The sequence below is a fragment of the Argopecten irradians genome, chromosome 16 (genome assembly GCF_041381155.1).
Source record: "Argopecten irradians isolate NY chromosome 16, Ai_NY, whole genome shotgun sequence".
NCBI classification, from domain to species: Eukaryota; Metazoa; Mollusca; class Bivalvia; order Pectinida; family Pectinidae; genus Argopecten; species Argopecten irradians.
Window position 1 is genome coordinate 29437287 of NC_091149.1, and position 25606 is coordinate 29462892.

Sequence of the window (25606 nt, forward strand, 5' to 3'; positions counted from 1 at the left end):
ATATATATAAATGAATATCAAGTGTGGTTTAGGTGAAGGTTGCTGGAATAAAATCTTGTGTCATTAGTCAATACTGCTGGAATATACACAATGAAAAATAAATTTACATTTGAGAGCAATTTAGTTACTGTCGAGACACAAAAGACATCAGAGATGTAAGTTCCACTTAAAACTGCACTATGCAATCCCTGCTAGGACTCATCAAGGGGAAAATATACAACAATAGTTTTAAAAGAAATATCAATATTGGTAGATCCACATCACAATTAACATCTAGATTTATACATTGTACATAGATAGACACGAGAATAAAAAATAATCCTTCATGGATCCTCGATAAAGATGATCAATAATGAAGCTGGACAGTGAAGTAGTTCCTGCACCACATGTGGTATCTGTCATACCCCACATCCGGCTGTCAGGAGAAGTATGACAAGGATAAGAAATGTTACAAACATGTCTTCTTTTCTATGAATTGTAGATTTGTTACATTGAAGATACACATTTGATAATGGTTAATACGCCTTCTGCCTTATATGTGTAGTTAGATAGAGAATAATGCTTGATACTAACAAATACTACTTTTAATCTAAACTTTAGATATTCATCTCAAAAAGACTTGAGATTTTATTCCATCTATGCATATTACAGAGTTATCTGCCCTTGTTGATAGGTATTCATTTTGATATCATTCTTTTGTATGCAAAGATTGTTGCATATTTTTCTCTGAACACTAAAAGGCTACCATCAGAGAAAAATATGCAACAATCAATACCAACCAGCAATGACAGATAACTTGCAAATGCAGAATCTAACAAATAGGATGTACTTGTGTAACTCAAACATCAAACTTGTATTAATTTGTAGAACCCCCAGAACCACCCACGGCTCTCCGAGTCAAAGATGTCACCAAGAACTCGCTGACGTTGGGCTGGGACGCCCCGTACGACAAGGAGGGAATCACAGGCTACACTGTGGAGCGTCGTCACGTTGACGATGACAACTGGGAACGTGTGACACGACTACCTGGTCAGGTGACCAGTCACCACATCCGTGGACTCCCTGACGGAGAGTCCTTCTACTTCCGTGTATCTGCTGAAAACTCCGCTGGGAGCAGCAAACCAACTGAACTCAAAACACCTGTGGAACTGAAGGGCAGGAAAGGTGGGTTTACTTCACACAATGTCTGTCATGTCAGCATGGGTGAAGGGCATGCTTCAGTGGTCTGTTTCTTTGAAAGGGACATGGTTTGAAAATGTCAAATTCTGCATATTCTATCAAGTTTAATTAATTGTAAATGTAACAAATCAGAAATGAAAATTTACCTTTATATAAGAGATCAGAAATAAGTAAATCATTATCAATTTTAAGGACAGATTTTTTCTGTCTTTGTATATTATAGAGTTACCTCCCTTGCATGTAGATTTCTATTATGAGGTGATTATTTTGTGAGTGAAACTCATGTTGTTTTCTCTGAAAAGTATGGTGTTACACTCACAGATACATGATGTCACAATCAACACAAGGGAAGATAACTCTGTAAAACATACATCCCTAGTGTTTAGTGTTAAAGCTAACACAGTCAAGATAGAAACGTGTTCCTGATAATTTAAAAAAAAAAAAAAAAAAAAAAAAAAACCAGTATTGATGTTAAACTTAATTCCATCTATAACAAAATTTGCTACATTGTTATTGGAATTGAAATCCTGCATGATCTTGTCTTATGTTTAATATGTAAATGATTTCATCATTTGACCTTGTCTTTTTCTTATTTTATTGATAATGTTATATTTAGTGTTTAATTTCACACTTTTGTTTTATTTTTTCAGCATGCTTTTGTTTGTGTCTTTGTACAGTACCAGATCTCTGGTACTCCTCTTTTAGTATCAGATTATTTGGGTTTTGATGTTTGGGATTTTGATTTATTGCCTCTCAGAATGATAGATTTTCTATTACATATTTCTTTACTTTGTATATTGTGCATGTTTTTCTGTTCTTTTTAAGTTGAGGTATGTATATACATATATAACATGTTCATCTAACCATCTTATGTAATAACTGTACATGGGTAAACATGTACTGTGTCCTGTGTGCGTGTTGTTTCACATATTTCAGGAGATGAAAAAAAAAATTAAATTTCATTTCAACTCAAATTTTCTAATTGAATTAAATGAATTACTTATTTTGAAACAAGCTGTTTTTATATCAATTATTTATTAACTGAAATTATCCATGACTTGAAATATCAATATTTAAACCTAGAAAATGACATTTTTTCTCCATTCTTGAAGGCCTTTCATGAGTTCTTTTCTGAAACTAGAGAGAGAAGACATTTCATTGTGCTTTGCGTTTAAGTGATTGTAGCTACAACCAGCTGTTTCATTTGTTTTTGTCAGAAAAACCCTCAGCTATCTTGAATGCCCCAGAAGTCATTGAAATTGGACCTAAGTATGCCGAGTTGTCATGGCAACCACCAGAATCAGATGGAGGCTCGCCTCTCACTGGCTACTTCCTGGAGAGGATTGATATTTCCGGATTCTCCTGGCTTCCTGTCAACAAACAACCAATCATGGACACTCACTATCGCGTGGAGAATCTGTACGAGGAGCTTCAGTACCAGTTTCGCGTACGCGCAGCCAATAAGGAGGGACTCGGAGAACCATCACCGGCGACAGATCCATTCTACTGTCGTGAGTCATTCAGTAAGTAACTGTTCACATCACATACAAATCTTTAGACATAAGAGCTGTACAAATTGTCCCAAAATTAAATATGATAAATTCTGCCTTTGCAACCACCTTCTTGGGGTCCCTGACCTGACTTGGCCAATTTCAATTTGTGTCCATAAAGACTTGTTAGCTCTGCAGGTTGTTTTCTGTGATCCTAATGTTTTGTGGTCTTTTAGACAGCTCTGAGTTTTTGTACATGAATTCTACTTTTTTTACTACTGATTTTCACCTTGATTTTCTTCTAGAGAAGGTGATACCTAAGTTTTTTTTTAAAGTCAATATTATACTTTGCCATTCATTACAATTTGAAATATAAGATGTAAATGTAGAATCAATACTTGTGTGTTTGTATAGAACTAGAGGCTCCTAAGTTCTCCAAGGAGATAGAGGACACCAGTGTCCTGGAGGGACACGAGGCCAAGTTTACCTGTGAGGTCACTGGTCTGCCCCGCCCCGAGGTCACATGGTACAAGAACTTCCGCGAAGTGTTCAGTGGACGTCACTTTAAGATCTCAAGCGACGGAAATGTCCACATGATGGTTGTGAAAGATTTGGAGGAAGGCGAGACGTTGTACATCGAATGTCACGCTAAAAACAGATGTGGATCCGTGACAACTCGCGCTAAGCTTGACGTCTTAGGTAAGATATTAGAATAATTGATTTCTGCTAAGGTCCTCGGATGGAATATACAGTCAGACCTCATTGCCTCAAAGTCAGTAGGACCATGCTTGGTATTCGGGTATTCAAGTTTTTTCAAAGTAGAATATTAAACACTCAGAAGTAAATCTTCCAGATATACAAGGTTCAACACTAATTCAAAAATGTCCAAACTATTGCTTGCATACATATGTTCTTGTATTTTATCAAATTATTATATAAGCATTTTCTCTATATGGAGTTATTCCCCTTTGGTAATTCTCCAGTTTGATCATCAATATGGAGCTATTCACTATTTGCATATTGCCTCAGAGATTAATGTTTGATGGTTTATTTACAGTTCCCGCTAAGATTATTGACTTACCTGACCGTTACCTAGATGGCCTGAGTATCTGTAAGGGCGATACCATCATGCTCCGTGTTCCGTTCCGTGGTAAACCCAACCCTGAAGTCACATGGTCGGTTGACAAGGAGACGATCGAGGCAGGTCGTGGTACAGACATCACGACAACAGCTCGTCATACGTCACTGATGATCTATGACTCAGACAGAAGTGACGATGGCATTTACACAGTCACTGTGAAAAACAAGCATGGCAGTGACACAGCCAACATACCAATCAAGATCGTCGGTAAGTTTGTACTGTATGAGAATTTCACAGGAAATTTTTCAAAGCAAGTGTTTCAATTTAAATATTTTGATATTTTGTTTTAAAATCAGAATTTAGACTTGCACATAATTTCTATGGATTTTACAATGAAATTTTTATGGTTTTGTTTTCCATCAAGATATTTTCAAAAAATTTGTTATTTATTTCCAAAGATCGTCCTCAACCACCAAGTGGAAAGCCAAGCATCATATCCTTTAACAAGTTCTCTGTGAAAGTTGCCTGGAATGAACCCGAGGACGACGGTGGTTCTCCAGTCACCGGCTACATCATAGAGAAGTGTGACCTTCAGACCGGCGTCTGGCGCCGCGCACTGACATCAAAACACCCACAATGCACTGTGGAATGTCTAGAGGAACATAAAGAATATAAATTCCGAATCCTGTCTGAAAACTTCATCGGAATCAGTCAACCAGGGGAGGAATCGGATGCCGTGGTGACACGTGACCAAGCTCCGGAACTCGACTACGATGAGCTGTGTAAGTGTTTGTATTGTATAAAGAAATGTTTCATGTATTCAAACTTTGTAGCTTTGTCATATTATATAGAATGGTATTTTGTTTGTAAAAAAGAATATTTATAGAACATGAGATTGAAAATAATGAAAGGTAGGTATGAAATATATATGAAAACACAATAATAAAAGTATTAATCCATTCTTCAATTCATTCAAAAAAAATAAGTTTACAAAAAAAAATCAAGATCTGCTTAATGTTTTACTCAATACATTTAAAGGAAGTCTGAAGAATGAGACTTCAAATTAGAAATAGATAAAGCTTATAGTGATTATGTATAATGAATTCATGCTTACCTATTTTGTGATTAGGGTTTTTTGAGACATAAGTTGTAGATAGTCCTAGGAAGCTTTAAAACTTATGTATTTGTTCTGTTCTTGTTACAGACGATGCCAAACTTCAAGGGAACTACTGTGAATGTAGACAGAATGAAGGAGAGGAAATACATCATCTGTGAGGAACTAGGACGGTCAGTATCCCTGGTGGTCAGACAATTTGGTCTTAAATCTTATAGTGGTGGTCAGTATCCTGGTGGTCAGACAGTTTGATCAAAATATCTTAATAGTGGTGGGTACGGTCAGTATGGCCTTGATATCTTAATAGTGGCGGTCAGTATCCTGGTGGTCAGACAATTTGGTCTTGATATCTTAATAGTGGTGGTCAGTATTCCTGGTGGTCAGACAGTTTGATCAAAATATCTTAATAGTGGTGGTCAGTATCCGTGGTGGTCAGACAATTTGGCCTTGATATCTTAATTAGTGGTGGTCAGTATCCCTGGTGGTCAGACAATTTGGCCAAAATATCTTAATAGTGGTGGTCAGTATCCCTGGTGGTCAGACAATTTGGCCTTAATATCTTAATAGTGGTGGTCAGTATCCCTGGTGGTCAGACAATTTGGCCTTAATATCTTAATAGTGGTGGTCAGTATTCCTGGTGGTCAGACAATTTGGCCTTAATATCTTAATAGTGGTGGTCAGATTGGTTTTCTTCTACCTTTTGCTGAGTATGAAGAATAAGGATATTCCATCCTCGGAGTCACCTAAATTAAAACCTAATTAATTGCCACCTCGGATGGAATAACCCTCTCCATTGTGCCTAGGGACTCGAGGGTGAAATATATTGAAGTTAAGAAACATTGATAAAATGAGGGCATGATTTCAAGTAAAGGAGTGAGATAGGGTGTATTTAAGTTTATAACTTATGTAATGCATCGTTGTTTATATTCAAAAGTTCAACATAAAAAGAAATCATTATAAGAAATATTACATTATTTTTCACAGAGGTGCATTTGGTGTTGTTCACCGTGCCATTGAGCGAGCTACCGACAAGAACTGGGCGGCCAAGTTTATCCGGTGTCGTCCACAGGAGAAGGAGCTCGTCAGACACGAGATCGAGATCATGAACCAGCTACACCACCCCAAACTGATGCAGCTCCATGAGGCCTTCGATCAGACCGGTGAAATGGTCATGATCCTTGAGCTGTAAGTCTGTGGTAGAACTTTCATTATCAAGAAGAGCCACACACATCTGTCATGTTTGGCCAACTTCCAAAATATCATAATTAACATTATGACTAATATCGTTGTCTGTATGCAATATCTGATTCTTTGATTTTGATTGGAGCTTTATTTATTTTTGCTTTGTTACGACCAAGATGTAGTTAATATTTTTGGTGTTATCAGTATTTATTTCTTTTACCATCTGTTTAAAAGTTTTATTTCACCTTGCTGTTTTTCTGTAGGTTGTCTAGAGGAGAACTGTTTGACCTTTATTTGACCTTGTTGTTTTTGTGCAGGTTGTCTAGAGGAGAACTGTTTGACCTTTATTTAACCTTGTTGTTTTTGTGTAGGTTGTCTAGAGGAGAGCTGTTTGACCTTTATTTGACCTTGTTGTTTTTGTGTAGGTTGTCTAGACGAGAACTGTTTGACCTTTATTTGACCTTGTTGTTTTTTGTGTCAGGTTGTCTAGAGGAGAACTGTTTGACCTTTATTTGACCTTGTTGTTTTTGTGCAGGTTGTCTAGAGGAGAATGTTTGACCTTTATTTGACCTTGTTGTTTTTGTGTAGGTTGTCTAGAGGAGAGCTGTTTGACCTTTATTTGACCTTGTTGTTTTTTGTGTAGGTTGTCCGGAGGAGAGCTGTTTGACCTTTATTTGACCTTGTTGTTTTTGTGTAGGTTGTCTAGAGGAGAGCTGTTTGACCTTTATTTGACCTTGTTGTTTTTGTGTAGGTTGTCTAGAGGAGAGCTGTTTGACCTTTATTTAACCTTGTTGTTTTTGTGTAGGTTGTCTAGAGGAGAACTGTTTGACCTTTATTTGACCTTGTTGTTTTTGTGTAGGTTGTCCGGAGGAGAGCTGTTTGACCTTTATTTAACCTTGTTGTTTTTTGTGTAGGTTGTCTGGAGGAGAGCTGTTTGACCGTCTGGTTGCCCAGGACTATGAGTTCACAGAAGAAGACTGTATCGTGTACATGAGACAGATCTGTCAGGGCGTGAGACACATGCACCAACAGAACATCATACACCTTGACCTCAAGGTACGATAATACAATAAATCAATAAATATATATATATAGTAAAACATTTTAAAATTGAATCTGCTTGATACAAATTTCTATTTATTACAAAGTGAATTAAAATCCACAATTTTGGCTCCCCTTTATTCATACTACGATCAAACATTTTTAAAATAACTGGTCATTGTTGATGATGAAAAATCTGAAGAAACTGTTGCCAACTTTGGACTTTGTGAGTAAGCTAAGTAGTAACTAAGTTGATCCAGGTTGCAATCAGCCTATGACTTTAAGTAAATTTTAGTTGCAGAAATTCTATAGCAAACTTCTGCTTTAACAAATTATTTCCCATGGGATTCGTCATAGCAAACATTTACTGTATTTTCAAGCCAGCTTATCTTGTGATGTTATTTCAGCCTGAGAACGTGATGTGCGTTACCAAGGATACCCGAGATATCAAACTGATTGACTTCGGCCTCGCTCAGAAACTAGAGGAGGGCAAATCTGTGAAGGTTCTATTTGGCACGGCGGAGTTCTGTGCCCCAGAGATCATCAGCTTCGAACCCGTCTCTTTCTGCAGCGATATGTGGTCAATTGGAGTCGTCTCTTATGTCCTGTAAGTGCTTATATAACAAATCATTTGATTGGTTCATTTCTAGAAAGATATTTTGAAAGATATTATTTGATTAGATGAAGATGACACCCGCAATTACTTCAAGTAATCTATAAAACACCAATGTTCTGGCTAAAATGAGAAAAGGGTGAGGAATAATTTATTCTAAAATTTGACTAAAAAAAATCTACTCCACTCTTTTGCTGTTAATAGGACATACAACAAAATAAACCTACTAGAAAAGTATTTTGACTCTGTTATGTTACAGTCTGAGTGGCTACTCACCCTTCGCTGGCGATACTGACCAGGAAACATTCACAAATATAAACCGCTCCGACTACGACTTCGCTGACGATGTGTGGGACAACATCTCTGATGACGCTCGCGACTTCATCAACAAACTCCTCGTCAGAGACAGAAGGTAAGGGAGACAACCATCAGATATTTTTTCATTTCTTTCTGAATCAAAGATATAAGACGACAATTAAAACTAAGTATTTGATATATGGACTCTCTTTGGAGATCATTTATATAGGCTTTGTCTGTTATTTGATCCATTTTACAGTAACATCTTAACATTCAATAACATCTGTTGAAATTAAGAATTGAATCTTGCTTAATAAAATTTAAATATCAGTAAAACCCCTATAACTCGAACAGCAGGGGACAAGATCAATAATTCGAGGAATACAGGGTATTCGACTCATCCGAGGTTGGTCATGATCGATCGTTGACAGTCAAAATGTCCGGTTTCTCTACGACAAACAATGCATTGCAATGACATTTTAATTACCGTAATTTCAGCATTTTGGATTTTTTATGAAAGTGTTTTTTGATAGCAATATCAAGTTGAAAAAAATATGTATTACATAAAATGAGGGTTTGAAAATACTGACGGCAAAGTAAATCAAATGTAAACGATCGTCAAACGTGGTACAAAATACCATATTGGTTCAAACAGACAAAAATACAATATGCGGGAAAAGATACGGAACACACTGATAAAAACGAACATGGGTCAATGTGATTTGTACTTAGCACTATCAAATTTTGGTATCGTTTATATCTTTTGAAAAAAAACCAACAACACTGAAATAAAAAAAAAATGAACTTATATAGGAAGTCGGACGTCAGCGATTTCTTCCGACTCTTTTGTCATTTCACAATGCGTACTTTCTATTAACACGAATCAACATCTTCCGTATTTTCGTATTTAAGCGAAAATTATTACGAGAGAGACATCGATTATTTAATGCCTTTTCTTAAATAAAGTTTGCATCAAACAACGACTGGCTATCGTGTATGTAGGTAATACTGACACCGTTAATCCCTTAATTACCGAAAGGCTTGATACGACACCTGTATAAACACAGGTCGTGAGCTATTATCCGTGACGGTCAGTGCAGTCAGGTGTGACACAGGTAAAAAAAATATCAAGGGCCGAACACCTGTTCGACGAATACATGGGTAGATACTATGTATTTGCTGAAACGGGGATATATTTCTGTTCGAGGAATAAGGGGTATTCGAGGAATAGCTATTCGAGCTATCCGGGGTTTTGTTACATAGATTATATAGGGACACGGTCGGGACCGTACGACCAGTTCAACGAATAAGGGGTATTCGAGGAATCCGGGTTCGAGTTAGATAAAATTTAAATATCTTTTTTTTTCATGCTTAACTTGAAAATGGCTATTTCTTTTTGTTTAGCAAACGAATGACAATTGACGAGGCTCTTGCCCATCCCTGGTTGAACGTAAGTAAACGTTTATTTACCAAACCTGTAACTCTATATATCAGGTACAAGTCAGTAATGATCGGTGTTCCATGGCATGTCAGCAGAGTCATATCAACAAAAAACATCTCATCCAAATTCTCATCAACCAAATTCTCATTTCTCATCGATAGTCATGCATGGACTTGTATATTATGGTAATTTTGCTTGGTATTTTATTTTTTCTGTTTAAACAAAGTAAACCTTTTTCCATGAATATCCTGTTTATCTTTCCTTTAAATATTTACCCAAATTTTCCCCACTTTGATCCCAAAATTTACCCATAAGGTAGTGTAATGAGTGGTTGTTTTTATAATGGTTTCCGTAACTTTGGGAAACTTTTCGGTGATGAAGTTTGATATTCTACTTAAGATGGCTGTTTGTTTTCAATAAGATTCATTTAATTGAATGTCTTTTGGTTTAGATAATTTTGTGTATTTACATGCCAGGCTAATATAATAAAATTTTGTCTCTTTTGGTTTAATTTTTTTAATATTTAATTAAAATACTCACAAAATAATAGCAATGATCAGTCATTTTAACAATGACAATAATAACAAAATCCTATTAAAATTTCTAGATTGATATCTAATTATTTATGAAATGGAAATTGTCATTGTTACTTATGCTGCTCTAGTATATCATTAATTATTAATAAACAGATGAATATATTCTCTGCTCTCATAACAACTTATTTTCTGAAATATTATGATTTCTTACAATTTCCTGCACTTGTCTTGAGATTTTGTCAGTGTTATGTGAAAGTAGCTACCTAGAAAACATCTTCCTGTAGTTGAATGTCGGTATATTGTGTATCTCTGTGCTTCGGATATGAATCCTGTTGTCATGGCGATTGTTAATGCTTTGGTTTCCTGCGGCTTTTGCTTTTTAGCCGAGAGCGGAGGACGTGACGTCTCCTAAGCCGTTAGTGAAAGCTGTAAGTATGTGCTGTGTATGTGTGGGAACCTTGTACTCCTGTGGAAAAAGATGGAACATTGTGGAATGACCTTGACCTTTGACCTTTCAGCTTGACCTTTAATTTTACATCAGTATTTATATTTAATATTCATCTTTGTTCAAAGTTTCTGTTTATTTATCATGTTTTAAAAGTTTTTGAAAATTTTGACTTTTGATCATGTACTGACAGAAGTGAGAGCTTCATTGTAAATTATTTTACATTGAAAGAGTATACCATGTACAATATTAGGCATTGTAAGCAATTTCCTTAACTTAACATTCTCCATAGGAAAACATTTCAGAAGTTAAGGAAAAAATATTGATTTTAAGAACTGGGCCTAGACCTTTAAAGTTTTTACCTTGACCTTAAACCTGAATTGACCTTGACCTTTGTTTCATCTTTTTCCGATCTGCACTTCATCAGAACTCATTTGATTCATTGTAAATGTGATCATAAAAACATAAAAAATATACTTAACTATTCATTACTGCTTTCTCCAATTAATTCTATGTTCAGCATTTGATAGATAGAATTATGTGACAAAAAGAAAATTATTACATCAAAGTTGGTTTATATATGATGTATGGTAAGTAATTATACTAATGTTTGTACAACAATATTGTCAGCTTTTGATAAATAAAGTGTACAAATTATCTCCCCTTGATATGCTAATTTAAGACAAAATGATATTTGTCATCTCCCTTTGATATGAAATATATATGTTATCTCCCTCTGATATGATACACTTTTATTATCTCCCTTTAATATGATATACATTTGTTATCTCCCTTTGATGTAATATATATTTGTTGTCTCCCTTTGATATGACATACATTTGTTATCCCACTTTGATACAATATACATTTATTATCTCCCTTTGATATGATACACATTTATTATCTCCCTTTGATATGACATATATTTGTTGTCTCCCTTTGATATGACACACATTTATTATCCCCCTTTGATACAATATACATTTGTTATCTCCATTTTATATGGTACACATTTATTATCTCCCTTTGATATGACTTATATTTGTTATCTCCCTTTGATATGATACACATTTATTATCTCCCTTTGATATGACATATATTTGTTGTCTCCCTTTGAGATGATACATATTTATTATCTCCCTTTGATATGACATACATTTCTTATCTCCCATTGATATGACATACATTTGCTATCTCTCTTTGATACGATATACATTTGTTATCTCCCTTTGATACGATATGGTACAATATTTGTTCATATCCTTTTTATAATTAATTCAATATATATCTATTATCGTTCTTTCATCAGCCATATAATAAGCTCTGGTTTTCTCCCTTCCTTAAGTCATTAAGTCATCACAGCTTTGTTATTTCCCTTTTCAAGCTTATTTTCAAGACTTTACCACATTAGTCATGTGTCTTATGTATGTGGTGTGCTAGACTTTACCACATAGTCATGTGTCTTATGTATGTGGTGTGCTAGACTTTACCACATAGTCATGTGTCTTATGTATGTGGTGTGCTAGACTTTATCACATTAGTCATGTGTCTTATGTATGTGGTGTGCTAGACTTTAGCACATTAGTCATGTGTCTTATGTATGTGGTGTGCTAGACTTTACCACATAAGTCATGTGTCTTATGTATGTGGTGTGCTAGACTTTACCACATAAGTCATGTGTCTTATGTATGTGGTGTGCTAGACTTTACCACATTAGTCATGTGTCTTATGTATGTGGTGTGCTAGACTTTACCACGTAAGTCATGTGTCTTATGTATGTGGTATGCTAGGCTTTACCACATTAGTCATGTGTCTAATGTATGTGGTGTGCTAGGCTCAGCTTTAATCAAAACACGGTAGTTAAGCCCCATTAATGAATTAAAAAGTTCAATGCCTTCTTCTTTCGACTTAAGAAAGTTTTTTGTATGTGTTATTTTTACAGGGAGCAGCAGAAAAGAAACTGACCGGCACCAAACTGTCTACACAACACCACAAAGAATATCAACAGAGGAAGCGACATCGGGAGGATGAACTGGACATCCTTCCCATTGGTCGCATTTCCCGCGACAGCGCCATCTTCCGACGCGAAGGAGAACAAGGGATTATTGCTAAAAACATCATCATGGGTATGCTTCTTTCTTAAGCAAATAATTATTTTTGATTTACATTATAGAATCCTATTGCTTTATGAAATTTTAAACCACTTGTTACCGTTCCTGAATGTTTACAAATTATTTGATCTCAATCGGTTTTTTATAATATATATATTTATAGGATGTTTCCTGAAAATGAATAACTAATCCATTGATTTATTTTCTTACCTACAGAGTTACCTCCCCATGCCCCTGTTTTCTGCGAGCCTCTCACTGATGTATCTGGCTTTGAAGGCTCCAGGATAGAGATGACCTGTAAGATCAGTGCCAAGCCTGCACCCAGGATTAAATGGTGAGTTGATGGGCCTCCTTTCTTTGTATTTTTCCCTGGGGGGAGTGTAGGGATAGGGGACTTTATTCTATCTAATCCTGTTCAGTCCCTCCAGTGCCAAGCCCGCACCCAGGATCAAATGGTGATTAGTGGGCCTCTTTTCTTTGTATTTATTCCCCTGGGGCAGAGGGTGGGGGTAAGGGTAGGGGACATTGTTCTACCATATCCTGATCAGTCCCTTCAGAGCCAACCCTGCCCCTAGGATCAACACGGTGAGTTACTGGATCTCTTCATTAGATTTGAATTCCTCAGGGGCCGGGGTACATTGTTCTACCTGATTCTGTACAGATATGGGAGTAGGGGGTATTGCTATAACCAATGAAGTTCTGTTTCCCACACAGGTTACAAAAAACATGGTGGGTACTGATGTCTTATAATTCTTTTAATTCAAAAAAGAAAAATAAATAAAATAAAAATAACCAGGTATTCAATTACAATTTAATTCAGTACATGGTTGATGAAGATAGAATATTTTTGAGGGGAAATGTGGAGCAGGTCCATTTGGCCTTTTGTTTTAGGATGATAGATAAATTCTATATACCATTCCATTATAGATTTTTTTTTAAATTTATATATTACATAAATAGAAACAGATATTTCTAATTAATGATCTAAAAAAATTAAAAAAAAAAAAAAAACCTGTTTCATAGATATTAAATTTAAATGCAGTACATGGTTGATGATGATCAATTTATCCAAGGGGATAGTAGAGAATGCAGCAGGTCCTTTAGGCCTCTTGATTTAGTATGATATGTATCCTGTTACAATAATCTAAACCAGACCTATATCATACAAATTGGACATTTCAGGTTCTGGTTATCATCCTACACTTAATAACGAGACAGATCATTATATTTATAGATGGTACAAATCATTTAACCTGTCTCCCCTAGATTATTAGATTAAACCTGTCTGTTATATATCAAGGGATAGGTCCACTTTTTATTCTTAGGGTCCCCAGCATTGGAAATTAATGATTCTGATATCTATGTAAATGTGAGAGTAAGTTGGTGGAAGCAGTTACGATTGTTATTCATGTTATGTTGAATGTTGTTAAAATGATGTATTAGATTGTTGAAATAATGCATTAGAATCTGTGTAATTTTCTTGAAAGATCAATTCTATTCCCAACATATCTGGAAACACACTGTTCTCGGGTCAAAGCCAAATGGATTGTATTTAAAGATTTGGATATCTAAAGATGTTTTGTTTACAATTAATTGATGCTACCTTTAATTTTCCAATTTTGTTAGATTTAGAAAACAATGTTCATTTTTGTGATTTAGAAAGCATTTTAGGTTATGTAAATTTTATATATTTGCAGTAACAGTACTTAATTTTAACTTTCAGTTCAATCATAAAATTGGAGAAATTAATTTTTGAATCATTCACAGATATCTTCCTTCCTATCTTCTTGTAGTCAAAGCCTCTGCCTTCCCCCTCGTCCATCCTCCCACTCCTCCTGATTCGCCTCACCCCTCTCTCCCCTCCCCCTCCCTGTCTGTCTGGATATATAAATTGATTAACCCAAATTAATCCACAAGCACCTGCAATATATTCTGGTAACATTTCAAATTGAAGCCAATTTGAATTACCCCCAAAGTGGCCCCTATATCTGCTCTATGCCTGGTAATGTTTATGATAGACACAAAAGTGCATGTATAAACAATTGAAGGAGGATTGGTAGCAGATTCTCAATGGGGCCCAAAAAGGGGACTGATCGTTCTTTTGATCATGAACACATGTAAAGATCATTTAATGAGATTCACATCGACTGAGGAATGCCCCTGCCTGTTCCTCTAAGCGAACATTGGAAGTAATATCCAATTTACTTTACTCAAATTTCCCCCCTTTTTTGTACTCTGTTCAGACACATGTTGCTTGTTAAGAAGACTCTCTTGTGTTAATTTTCTTTTGTAGTTTTATTCGCCTGCAATTTGCTCACGTGTAGAGCTCACCATTCACTTTCTGTTGTATCCCTGATTTTAAAAAGTTTATCTTTTATTGAGGGGAAGGAAAAAAGAAATTGTCTGATGTACATGTTTGTGATGCTATCGTAAGCTTAAACATCGGTATTGGAAATTATTACGTAATGTGATCAAATGTAGATATGACATGCAGAAGATATTTTCAGAACTTCCAAAGATTATCGTGATTGGAGCCCATTACACTTGGCATCAGATGTATCTGTTGGATATTTGTAAATCAAGCTTGGTATTTGGCAGACAGACTTGGTTTTGTTCACCCAAGTACTCAGCTCTAATTTCACCTGAAATTATTTCAGGTTTTTTCAAAAATTTATAGAAAATGATATTTGCTGTTCGAAAAGGGATCAGATTCTTCTTAAGTTCCTGGTTGAGATTTTTGTTAAGAAAAACTTTGGCTGTCAGTTCTTCAGTGAAAGTGCTCTAAGCTGTTCAGGCTGAAGTGTACTTGTATTTCTTAAGTAGTTTCTGATGGATACAGCCCTTGTTTCCTCCCATATGATTGGATGTTGAGGTGGCGCGGAGGAATTTTTTACCTTTATGTCTGTACAGGTATTTGTGTAAGGTGGCTTGATATACAGCCAAAGTGTTATTGGTTACAAGGAGGAATGGATATTACTGCTAGTTAAATTCATGTGTTTGTTTTAAAACACAATGGTTTGATATTCAATGGTGTACATATTTATTTGATAATTTCTAACTGGACCATCCTGGATATGTGTGATCGTGTTGGTAGAGTTATGTTTTAGTGTGATACAACCTGATGACAGATATTACACATTCCAAATAATTCCTCCAGAAGTTCATCATAAAAGCGTTCATTCCGGTGTTTGTGTGCTAGAGTGTAGAAGTGACTAATTAGAGGTTATAGCTCATGTTGAACAATTATATGGAATGCTTCCAAGTTTTCCTTGTCTTCATGCGTGGAGGGTTTTTGTATTGTTTAAATTGATATAATAACACTTGTCTATTGTCATGGAAACTAGACTAAAATATCCCCATCAAAGTTTTACTATGGAAACAAGTGGTGCCAGCATCATGTTGTATGTGTTACCATAAAAACAACTTCTTTTTACCGTTCCAAACATCTTTGTGAACTAGACCGTTACTATGGCTACTGGTAGCCATGTTGATTCGTGCATGGATGAGATGGATGGGATATCTACTACAGAGAATCTTGTGAATGGACAAGCACATTTCATTCAACATAATTTTCAAAATTCTGGAAATGTTATAAATGATATGACCTTTGAACTTTCACCCCTTGATAGGTTCAAGGACGGCGAGGAACTGCAGGAGGGAAAGAAATATCACATGACTTACAGTGACTACTACGCTTCACTCTTTGTCAGCGACCTTGACCCTGAGGACGCTGGTAAATATAGATGTAAGGCATTCAACGACCTTGGAGAGGATTCCACTACAGGCAAGTTAGCCGTCGAGGAAATTCTTCACCGCAGGAAGAGGAAGGAGGAGCTTGAGTCCCTCAAAGTCAAGTAAGTGTTTGGGTGTGTCAACGAAGCATAATATTTCAATGTTTTCAAATTCGTAAAAAAAGCCTTTTAACCCTGAAGCTGATGTTATGACCAAAGGAGTGCCTGGATGTGTCAATAATAAACCAATAGTTGAGTCAGTCAACATTATAGAAATGCATAGTTGTTAGTCATTGTCAGATGAATGTTTTAGTACATTGGACTTTATAACTAGACCTATTTGATGGACTTGATTTTTGAAGTACCAGTAAGTTTAAACTGTTAAGAACTGAGGAACAATACATTTTGTAATATCCATTTTATAAAAGAACTATTTCTGTCTATCCCAGGTACCCCAAGCATGACTACGATCTGAGTTTACTCGACTCAAACATCCCACCATCCTTTACACTTCCTCTGATCGACCAAGTGAAGCATGTCGGAGAGAACTGTGAATTCACAGTCACAGGTCAGTAAACAACAGCTAAAAATAAACTATAAATACAATACAATAAATATTTGATGTAAACATTTGTACAAAAGATAAAAAAAAATAGTTTCCATGGTAACCTGTTGATATATAAGTTATGAGTTTTTATGGTTACCAGGTGTTTTTTAAGTTATGAGTTTCCATGGAAACCTGTTGTTGTTGCAGTGACCTGCCGACCTGAACCTGAGGTTACCTGGTTCCATAACAACGAGGAGGTTCACGAATCTGAGGCGTTCGAGTTTGTCCACAGTAAGGGCGTATATCGCCTTATCATACACGGTGTGGAGACATTGGACGCTGGTCAGTGGCGTTGTGAGGCAGTCAACAAGTATGGACACAGTTGGTGCTCATGTGACCTCAAGGTCATTGGTAAGTAAATAATGTGACCTCAATGTCATTGGTTAGTAAATCATGTGACCTCAAGGTCATTGATAAGTAAATCATGTGACCTCAAGGTCATTGATTAGTAAATCATGTGACCTCAAGGTCATTGGTAAGTAAATCATGTGACCTCAAGGTCATTGGTAAGTAAATCATGTTACCTCAAGGTCATTGGTTAGTAAATCATGTGACCTGTAATTATTTTTAGATTATCAAAAGGAAGTTACTGTAATAATAATTTACATGAAGGGGAGACTTATGCTAACTACACAAAAATTGCTTGATCATTAACATTTTCATGTTTACAGTATATCAGCAAACTATTCATTAAAATCTGTATACTATATATTGTCTCCATAGAAACTGTATAATAGATATAGTCTCTGTAGAAACTGTATAATATATATAGTCTCTGTAGAAACTGTATAATATATACAGTCTCTGTAGAAACTGTATAATATATATAGTCTCTGTAGAAACTGTATAATATAGTCTCTGTAGAAACTGTATAATATATATAGTCTCTGTAGAAACTGTATAATATATATAGTCTCTGTAGAAACTGTATAATATATATAGTCTCTGTAGAAACTGTATAATATAGTCTCTATAGAAACTGTATAATATATATAAGCTCCATAGAAACTGTATGATATATATAGTCTCCATAGAAACTGTATAATATAGTCTCCATAGAAACTGTATAATATAGTCTCCATAGAAACTGTATAATATCTAAAGTCTCCATAGAAACTGTATGATATAGTCTCCATAGAAACTGTATATTATAGTCTCCATAGAAACTGTATAATATAGTCTCCATAGAAACTGTATAATATATGTAGTCTCCATAGAAACTGTATAATATAGTCTCCATAGAAACTGTATAATATAGTCTCCATAGAAACTGTATAATATAGTCTCCATAGAAACTGTATAATATATATAGTCTCCATAGAAACTGTATGATATATATAGTCTCCATAGAAACTGTATAATATAGTCTCCATAGAAACTGTATAATATATATTTAGTCACCATAGAAACTGTATAATATAGTCTCTATAGAAACTGTATAATATATATTGTCTCCATAGAAACTGTATAATATAGTCTCCATAGAAACTGTATAATATATATAGTCTCCATAGAAACTGTAGAAACTGTATAATATATATAATCTCCATAGAAACTGTATAATATATATAATCTCCATAGAAACTGTATAATATAGTCTCCATAGAAACTGTATAATATATAGTCTCCATAGAAACTGTATAATATAGTCTCCATAGAAACTGTTATAATATAGTCTCCATAGAAACTGTATAATATAGTCTCCATAGAAACTGTATAATATATATTTAGTCACCATAGAAACTGTATAATATAGTCTCCATAGAAACTGTATATATATAGTCTCCATAGAAACTGTATAATATAGTCTCCATAGAAACTGTTATATATATAGTCTCCATAGAAACTGTATAATATAGTCTCCATAGAAACTGTATATATATATAGTCTCCATAGAAACTGTATAATATAGTCTCCATAGAAATGTATAATATAGTCTCCATAGAAACTGTATAATATAGTCTCCATAGAAACTGTATAATATAGTCTCCATAGAAACTGTATAATATAGTCTCCATAGAAACTGTATAATATAGTCTCCATAGAAACTGTATAATATAGTCTCCATAGAAACTGTATAATATAATATAGTCTCCATAGAAACTGTATAATATAGTCTCCATAGAAACTGTATAATATAGTCTCCATAGAAACTGTATAATATATATAGTCTCCATAGAAACTGTATAATATATATAGTCTCCATAGAAACTGTATAATATATATAGTCTCCATAGAAACTGTATAATATATATAGTCTCCATAGAAACTGTATATATATATAGTCTCCATAGAAACTGTATAATATAGTCTCCATAGAAACTGTATAATATATATTTAGTCTCCATAGAAACTGTATAATATAGTCTCCATAGAAACTGTATAATATAGTCTCCATAGAAACTGTATAATATATGTAGTCTCCATAGAAACTGTATAATATAGTCTCCATAGAAACTGTATAATATATATAGTCTCCATAGAAACTGTATAATATATATAGTCACCATAGAAACTGTATAATATAGTCTCTATAGAAACTGTATAATATATATAGTCTCCATAGAAACTGTATGATATATATAGTCTCCATAGAAACTGTATATATATAGTCTCCATAGAAACTGTATAATATAGTCTCCATAGAAACTGTATAATATATATAGTCTCCATAGAAACTGTATAATATAGTCTCTATAGAAACTGTATAATATATATATGTATATGTCTCCATAGAAACTGTATATATATAAGTCTCCATAGAAACTGTATAATATATATAGTCTCCATAGAAACTGTATGATATATATAGTCTCCATAGAAACTGTATAATATAGTCTCCATAGAAACTGTATAATATATATAGTCTCCATAGAAACTGTATGATATATAGTCTCCATAGAAACTGTATAATATAGTCTCCATAGAAACTGTATAATATAGTCTCCATAGAAACTGTATAATATAATATAGTCTCCATAGAAACTGTATAATATAGTCTCCATAGAAACTGTATAATATAGTCTCCATAGAAACTGTATAATATAGTCTCCATAGAAACTGTATATATATAGTCTCCATAGAAACTGTATAATATAGTCTCCATAGAAACTGTATAATATATAGTCTCCATAGAAACTGTATATATATAGTCTCCATAGAAACTGTATAATATAGTAGTCTCCATAGAAACTGTATAATATAGTCTCCATAGAAACTGTATAATGTAGTCTCCATAGAAACTGTATAATATAGTCTCATAGAAACTGTATAATATATATATAGTCACCATAGAAACTGTCTAATATAGTCTCCATAGAAACTGTATAATGTAGTCCTAAAAAAATATAATATAGTCTCCATAGAAACTGTATAATATAGTCTCCATAGAAACTGTATAATATATATAGTCTCCATAGAAACTGTATAATATAGTCTCCATAGAAACTGTATAATATATATAGTCTCCATAGAAACTGTATAATATATATAGTCTCCATAGAAACTGTATAATATATATAGTCTCCATAGAAACTGTATAATATATATAGTCTCCATAGAAACTGTATAATATATATATAGTCTCCATAGAAACTGTATAATATATATATATAGTCTCCATAGAAACTGTATAATATAGTCTCCATAGAAACTGTATAATATATATAGTCTCCATAGAAACTGTATAATATATATATAGTCTCCATAGAAACTGTATAATATATATAGTCACCATAGAAACTGTATAATATATATATAGTCTCCATAGAAACTGTATAATATATATAGTCTCCATAGAAACTGTATAATATATATATAGTCCCATAGAAACTGTATAATATATATAGTCTCCATAGAAACTGTATAATATATATATAGTCTCCATAGAAACTGTATATATATATATATAGTCTCCATAGAAACTGTATAATATATATAGTCTCCATAGAAACTGTATAATATATATATAGTCTCCATAGAAACTGTATATATATATAGTCTCCATAGAAACTGTATATATATATAGTCTCCATAGAAACTGTATATATACATACTGTATAGTCTCCATAGAAACTGTATATATATATAGTCTCCATAGAAACTGTATATATATATATAGTCTCCATAGAAACTGTATATATATATATAGTCTCCATAGAAACTGTATATATATATATAGTCACCATAGAAACTGATAATATATATAAGTCTCCATAGAAACTGTATAATAATATATATATAGTCACCATAGAAACTGTATAATATATATAGTCTCCATAGAAACTGTATAATATATATAAGTCTCCATAGAAACTGTATAATATAGTCTCCATAGAAACTGTATAATATAGTCTCCATAGAAACTGTATAATATAGTCTCCATAGAAACTGTATAATATAGTCTCCATAGAAACTGTATAATATATAGTCTCCATAGAAACTGTATAATGTAGTCTCCAAAAAAAATGTATAATATAGTCTCCATAGAAACTGTATAATATATGTAGTCTCCATAGAAACTGTATAATATAGTCTCCATAGAAACTGTATAATATATATAGTCTCCATAGAAACTGTATAATATATATAGTCTCCATAGAAACTGTATAATATATATAGTCACCATAGAAACTGTATAATATATATAGTCACCATAGAAACTGTATACATTGTAATATATATATAGTCTCCATAGAAACTGTATAATATATATAGTCTCCATAGAAACTGTATAATATAGTCTCCATAGAAACTGTATAATATAGTCTCCATAGAAACTGTATAATATAGTCTCCATAGAAACTGTATAATATAGTCTCCATAGAAACTGTATAATATAGTCTCCATAGAAACTGTATAATATAGTCTCCATAGAGACTGTAATTCATTTATTTTCCTTGTTTTCAGACACAATGCCAGAGGGAGGTGAACCGCCTGTCTTCATCAGAAAGTTACAGGACACAACTATTGTAGAGGGCAGCTCTGTACAACTAGAGTGTAAGGTCAAAGGTCAACCTCATCCTGAGATAGAATGGTAAGTACATTATCATCAGAATTAAAGTTTTTTTTGGATAATCACATAACTAGAGCAATTGTATTCTCAGACTGGTAAAAGTGAAAGTGATATGTAAAACAATGACTTCTGGTTATAGCTTCCATAGAAAACAAATTATTTCTGAGTTATCCCCCCTGATAAATGACAAATTCAATACATCTTCATCAGGTACAAAGACCGTAAACTGATACGATCTGGCCGTCACTATGCCATCAGTAAAGAGGGCAGCACCTGTATCTTGACCATCCACGAAGCCTTCCCTGAAGATACTGGAAAGTACATGTGTCGCGCTGTGAATACTGTCAGCTCCACCACTACCGAGGCACAGCTTCGTGTCCAAAGTAAGTCAAGAAAAAAGTGGGGGGGAAAGAAAAAAAAGACGGTTTGAGCTATAAATTTTTGAAGAGGTGTAAAGTCTTCAAATATATATTGTACAATGAAATGAAATCAGTAACTGATTAGAGTTATTCCCCTATTGTAGAAGCGGAAGGCGAAGAATCCGAGTTCCTGTTTGAACATTATGTACCAGACGAAGCACGACTTGTAGAAAAGACTGTTCACTTTAAGATTGAGACTGAGCCAAACTTTACTGCGACCCTGAAGGACAAATCGGCTACAGTTGGCACACATGTGAAAATGTTGTGTTCCATCACCGGAATCCCTGCCCCTCGGGTCATAATGTATCACAACGACAGAGACGTTACCGGGGACGACCACTACATGATTACGGTAACTATACCAAAACAGTGGACTCAATATTTTATACGAAACAAATTTGAAAATTTGATCCTGCCTACTTCTGAAATTATCGAAATGGACTTGTATATTATGTTAATAAAAATCTGCTCCGTTTGATACATGAACTGTATGGAATAAAATTAGTGTAATATTCAAAAGTGTGTTTAATAAATTTCATTTTGTTATTTGAATTGTTTATCATACTGGTATTATGTTCCAGAACAATCACGGGTTGGTCTCCTTGGAGTTTTACTCAGTCAAACTCAGTGACGCAGGCAGATACACATGTAAAGCCATCAACAGCGAGGGAGAGGTCTCGTGTCAGGCTCGACTCCAGGTTCTGGGTAAGTTAGAGTGATTTCCCATTTTCATTTGTGTGATTAGTTAGATTTATCTCCACAGAGGTCCTTCTAAGTAACTGGTGTTAAAAAGGTGAGATTACTCTAAGTAAAAGTTGTTATTGGTCAGTTATCTCCCCTTTTCTAATTATGGCGATAGAATGACTTTCTTTAGTCCACCATTACTGCTATCTATGATTTATTTACTCTGATGTTTGTGATCTAATCTATTTTTCCAGATGTTGAGGAGGAAGCTCCGAAGAGTCCGGATTACGTCCGGCCGAGTTTCACGACCCCCATCCACGACCTGACGGTGACAGCCGGGGACGAGGCCACTTTCTCATGTGTAGCAATAGGCAAACCAATGCCAGGCTTCAAATGGTATGAGATTCTATTACTCGTAGTCTCGTATTCTATTGCTCTTGTCCTTTTATATTTTTTCCACATATATAAATACATTTTTACTTTCTAAAGTTTTGCAAACTTTCAGGTTGTAGCATTTTGCTTGAGTTCTCAATCTGTCTCAATATTGATAACTTATGATAAGTTACATGTTACATGTCCTCTGACAATAGAGATGATATTTCTTTAAATCTTAAAGGTTTTAAGAAGAAAGACCAAAAGAGAATAGAGATACTGAATTTTATCGACTCTCATTCAATAAACATGAATAGATGGAGAATAGTTCCTTACATACTTTTGATATCTTGCAGGCAAAAAGACATGGTGGATATCACTGATTCCCACCGTATCTTTATGGGCGCGGACAGCGACGGAGCAGCGGAATTAATCCTCCGATCGGCACGGGTCAGCGACTCCGGACTGTACAGCTGTGTAGCCCAGAGCACCGCTGGACGTACCAAGTGCTCCGCCTACCTCAGAGTACTAGGTAAGGGCAATTATTTGTATCATTAGGATTAAAGCATTATACTTTTACTTCAATATGCTTTTAAAGTATTATGTTATAAATAAATATCAAATGATATTTTATCCGAGTTGAATTTTAAAGAATATATTTATTTTGTACTTTATAATGCTAAGTTCAGATCAGTTCAAGAAATATTGCTTTATATCTGTTTGCTTCATTTCATAGAAAAAGTAAATTAAGCAGATTTTCCTCCCACAATTAACTACCAAATTTTGACTTTTATATTACAGCCAAATCCAAGTCTAGATCACCACCAGACTCACCAGAAACTGCCGCCGCTAAGAAGCTAGAACAGCGCTACGAGCGTGCTCGAATGGAAATCCCTGGAGGTCGTGGTCCGAGATTTGTAGAACCACTTCCTAAGGTGGTGGAACTTGATGAAGGCGACAAACTTCGCCTGGAATGTGAAGTGGAGGGCTACCCTAAACCGAAAGGTGACTGATGTCTCTAGTTCTCAACAAACACCTAACTTGCTTCATGATTGGTTATTTTTCTTGGAAAATCTGGACAAATTTGCTGTCAACAGCAAAATTAAAAAAAAAAATTAATAGATATCACTGCCTTGTACCTTTTGATCTTTGTTTAACGTCGACAATTTTATCAAAATATCGGGAGACCAAGCACAAGAAAGAAAGTATTTCAATAAATTTGTGTTCCTTTTGTTTTTCAAAACTTGTTCTTATTAATTGATAATAAAAATCGACTCCATTTGTATATTTTAAAATTTATCCTTATCTTTAACTTTGACCTTGCAGTGACATGGTACAAGGCCACCAGGAATCTGACCTACGACTACAGACACAGGGTCAAGGTCGAGCAGACCATGCACACACTAGAAGTTAATGATGTCACGGTGATAGACGCAGGAGAGTTCATCGCAAAGGCAGCCAATGACCTCGGTGAAGCCGAGACCAGATGTATTGTACGTGTCAACAGACGACGAACAGAAAAAGAAAGGTAGGGATTGTTTTATTTCTCAGAGTGCTCAATGTATTCCTATATAAATCAATCATTCACCCACCAGACTGGAAAATTTTGGTGCAGAAATACTATTTTATCTCTAAAATCCTGAATAGAGAATAGGAATTCTACAAAGAAATAGTGAAGAAAGTGTATTGATATTTATTTTCACATACATTATCAATCAGAGAAATGTGTAAGAGAATTTTTAAAATTAAATATTGTTGCTTATAATTTTCTTTTTCCTGTTTCAAGGGAGGTAACTACAGAAGCCGCCCAGAGAGCAGCAGGTTAGTACGACCAACAACCATACAACGTAACAGAGTGTTGATTGAATTTTTGGTGTGGAGTGATCTCCCTTGCCTTGGCAATCTCTGTTGTCATTTTTTTAAGTGTTTTGCGCAAATCAAAGCTTTAAAATGCTCTATGTGTGTTCTGCTGATTCAATTGAATTGAAAATAAACGACCTTGCATTTTTTATCCCAACATTATGGCTTAAACAACATATCATATATGGTTTGATTTTGATTGTTTGAATAATTAAACCGTCTAATTTAGAAAAAAAATGTGTTCTATATTCATGAAAATGTATTCTATTGATCAATATTTTCAAAAATAATATTAAATTTCAACAAATAATCCTTAAAGATATTAATATTTATTAATAATTAATGAAATAATTTCCGCACTAGACTAAACATTACTGATTTATCATGTG

The 25606-nt window shown here is 34.3% G+C and overlaps 2 protein-coding genes across 10 annotated transcripts in view; both read left to right on the forward strand.

Moving 5' to 3' along the window:
- The first annotated feature begins 352 nt into the window (after positions 1–352).
- On the forward strand, positions 353–5025 carry LOC138310144 (twitchin-like). Its single transcript, XM_069251270.1, has 8 exons — positions 353–427; positions 652–673; positions 868–1164; positions 2397–2690; positions 3084–3368; positions 3727–4017; positions 4209–4532; positions 4955–5025. Exons 1-8 carry the CDS (start codon positions 353–355, stop codon positions 5023–5025), a joined length of 1659 nt encoding a protein of 552 aa, XP_069107371.1.
- The window catches only part of LOC138310942 (myosin light chain kinase, smooth muscle-like), a 145363-nt gene continuing 124769 nt past the window's right edge, over positions 5013–25606 (forward strand). For 7 of the 9 annotated variants that reach the window (XM_069252302.1, XM_069252307.1, XM_069252308.1 and 4 more), the window contains exons 1-21: positions 5013–5037; positions 5849–6049; positions 6961–7102; positions 7495–7694; positions 7960–8112; positions 9402–9447; positions 10358–10402; positions 12362–12545; positions 12747–12864; positions 16160–16384; positions 16711–16829; positions 17016–17219; positions 21777–21903; positions 22093–22265; positions 22406–22653; positions 22883–23006; positions 23240–23381; positions 23714–23889; positions 24159–24362; positions 24684–24885; positions 25144–25178. In XM_069252302.1, the coding sequence (XP_069108403.1) occupies positions 5967–6049; positions 6961–7102; positions 7495–7694; positions 7960–8112; positions 9402–9447; positions 10358–10402; positions 12362–12545; positions 12747–12864; positions 16160–16384; positions 16711–16829; positions 17016–17219; positions 21777–21903; positions 22093–22265; positions 22406–22653; positions 22883–23006; positions 23240–23381; positions 23714–23889; positions 24159–24362; positions 24684–24885; positions 25144–25178 (2950 nt within the window). In that variant the 5' untranslated portion in view covers positions 5013–5037; positions 5849–5966. Of the gene's footprint in view, positions 5038–5848; positions 6050–6960; positions 7103–7494; positions 7695–7959; positions 8113–9401; positions 9448–10357; positions 10403–12361; positions 12546–12746; positions 12865–12961; positions 12986–16159; positions 16385–16710; positions 16830–17015; positions 17220–21776; positions 21904–22092; positions 22266–22405; positions 22654–22882; positions 23007–23239; positions 23382–23713; positions 23890–24158; positions 24363–24683; positions 24886–25143; positions 25179–25606 lie in introns of those variants that run through there. The other 2 variants (XM_069252304.1, XM_069252310.1) reach the window with 2 other exon arrangements.

Excerpts from the sequence above, each read along its gene's own strand:
- LOC138310144 (XM_069251270.1), top strand. The coding sequence starts at position 353 with ATGAAGCTGGACAGTGAAGTAGTTCCTGCACCACATGTGGTATCTGTC. Across the intron at positions 1,165-2,396 it reads GGAACTGAAGGGCAGGAAAG|AAAAACCCTCAGCTATCTTG; the intron begins GTGGGTTTACTT and ends TGTTTTTGTCAG. Across the intron at positions 3,369-3,726 it reads CGCTAAGCTTGACGTCTTAG|TTCCCGCTAAGATTATTGAC; the intron begins GTAAGATATTAG and ends GTTTATTTACAG.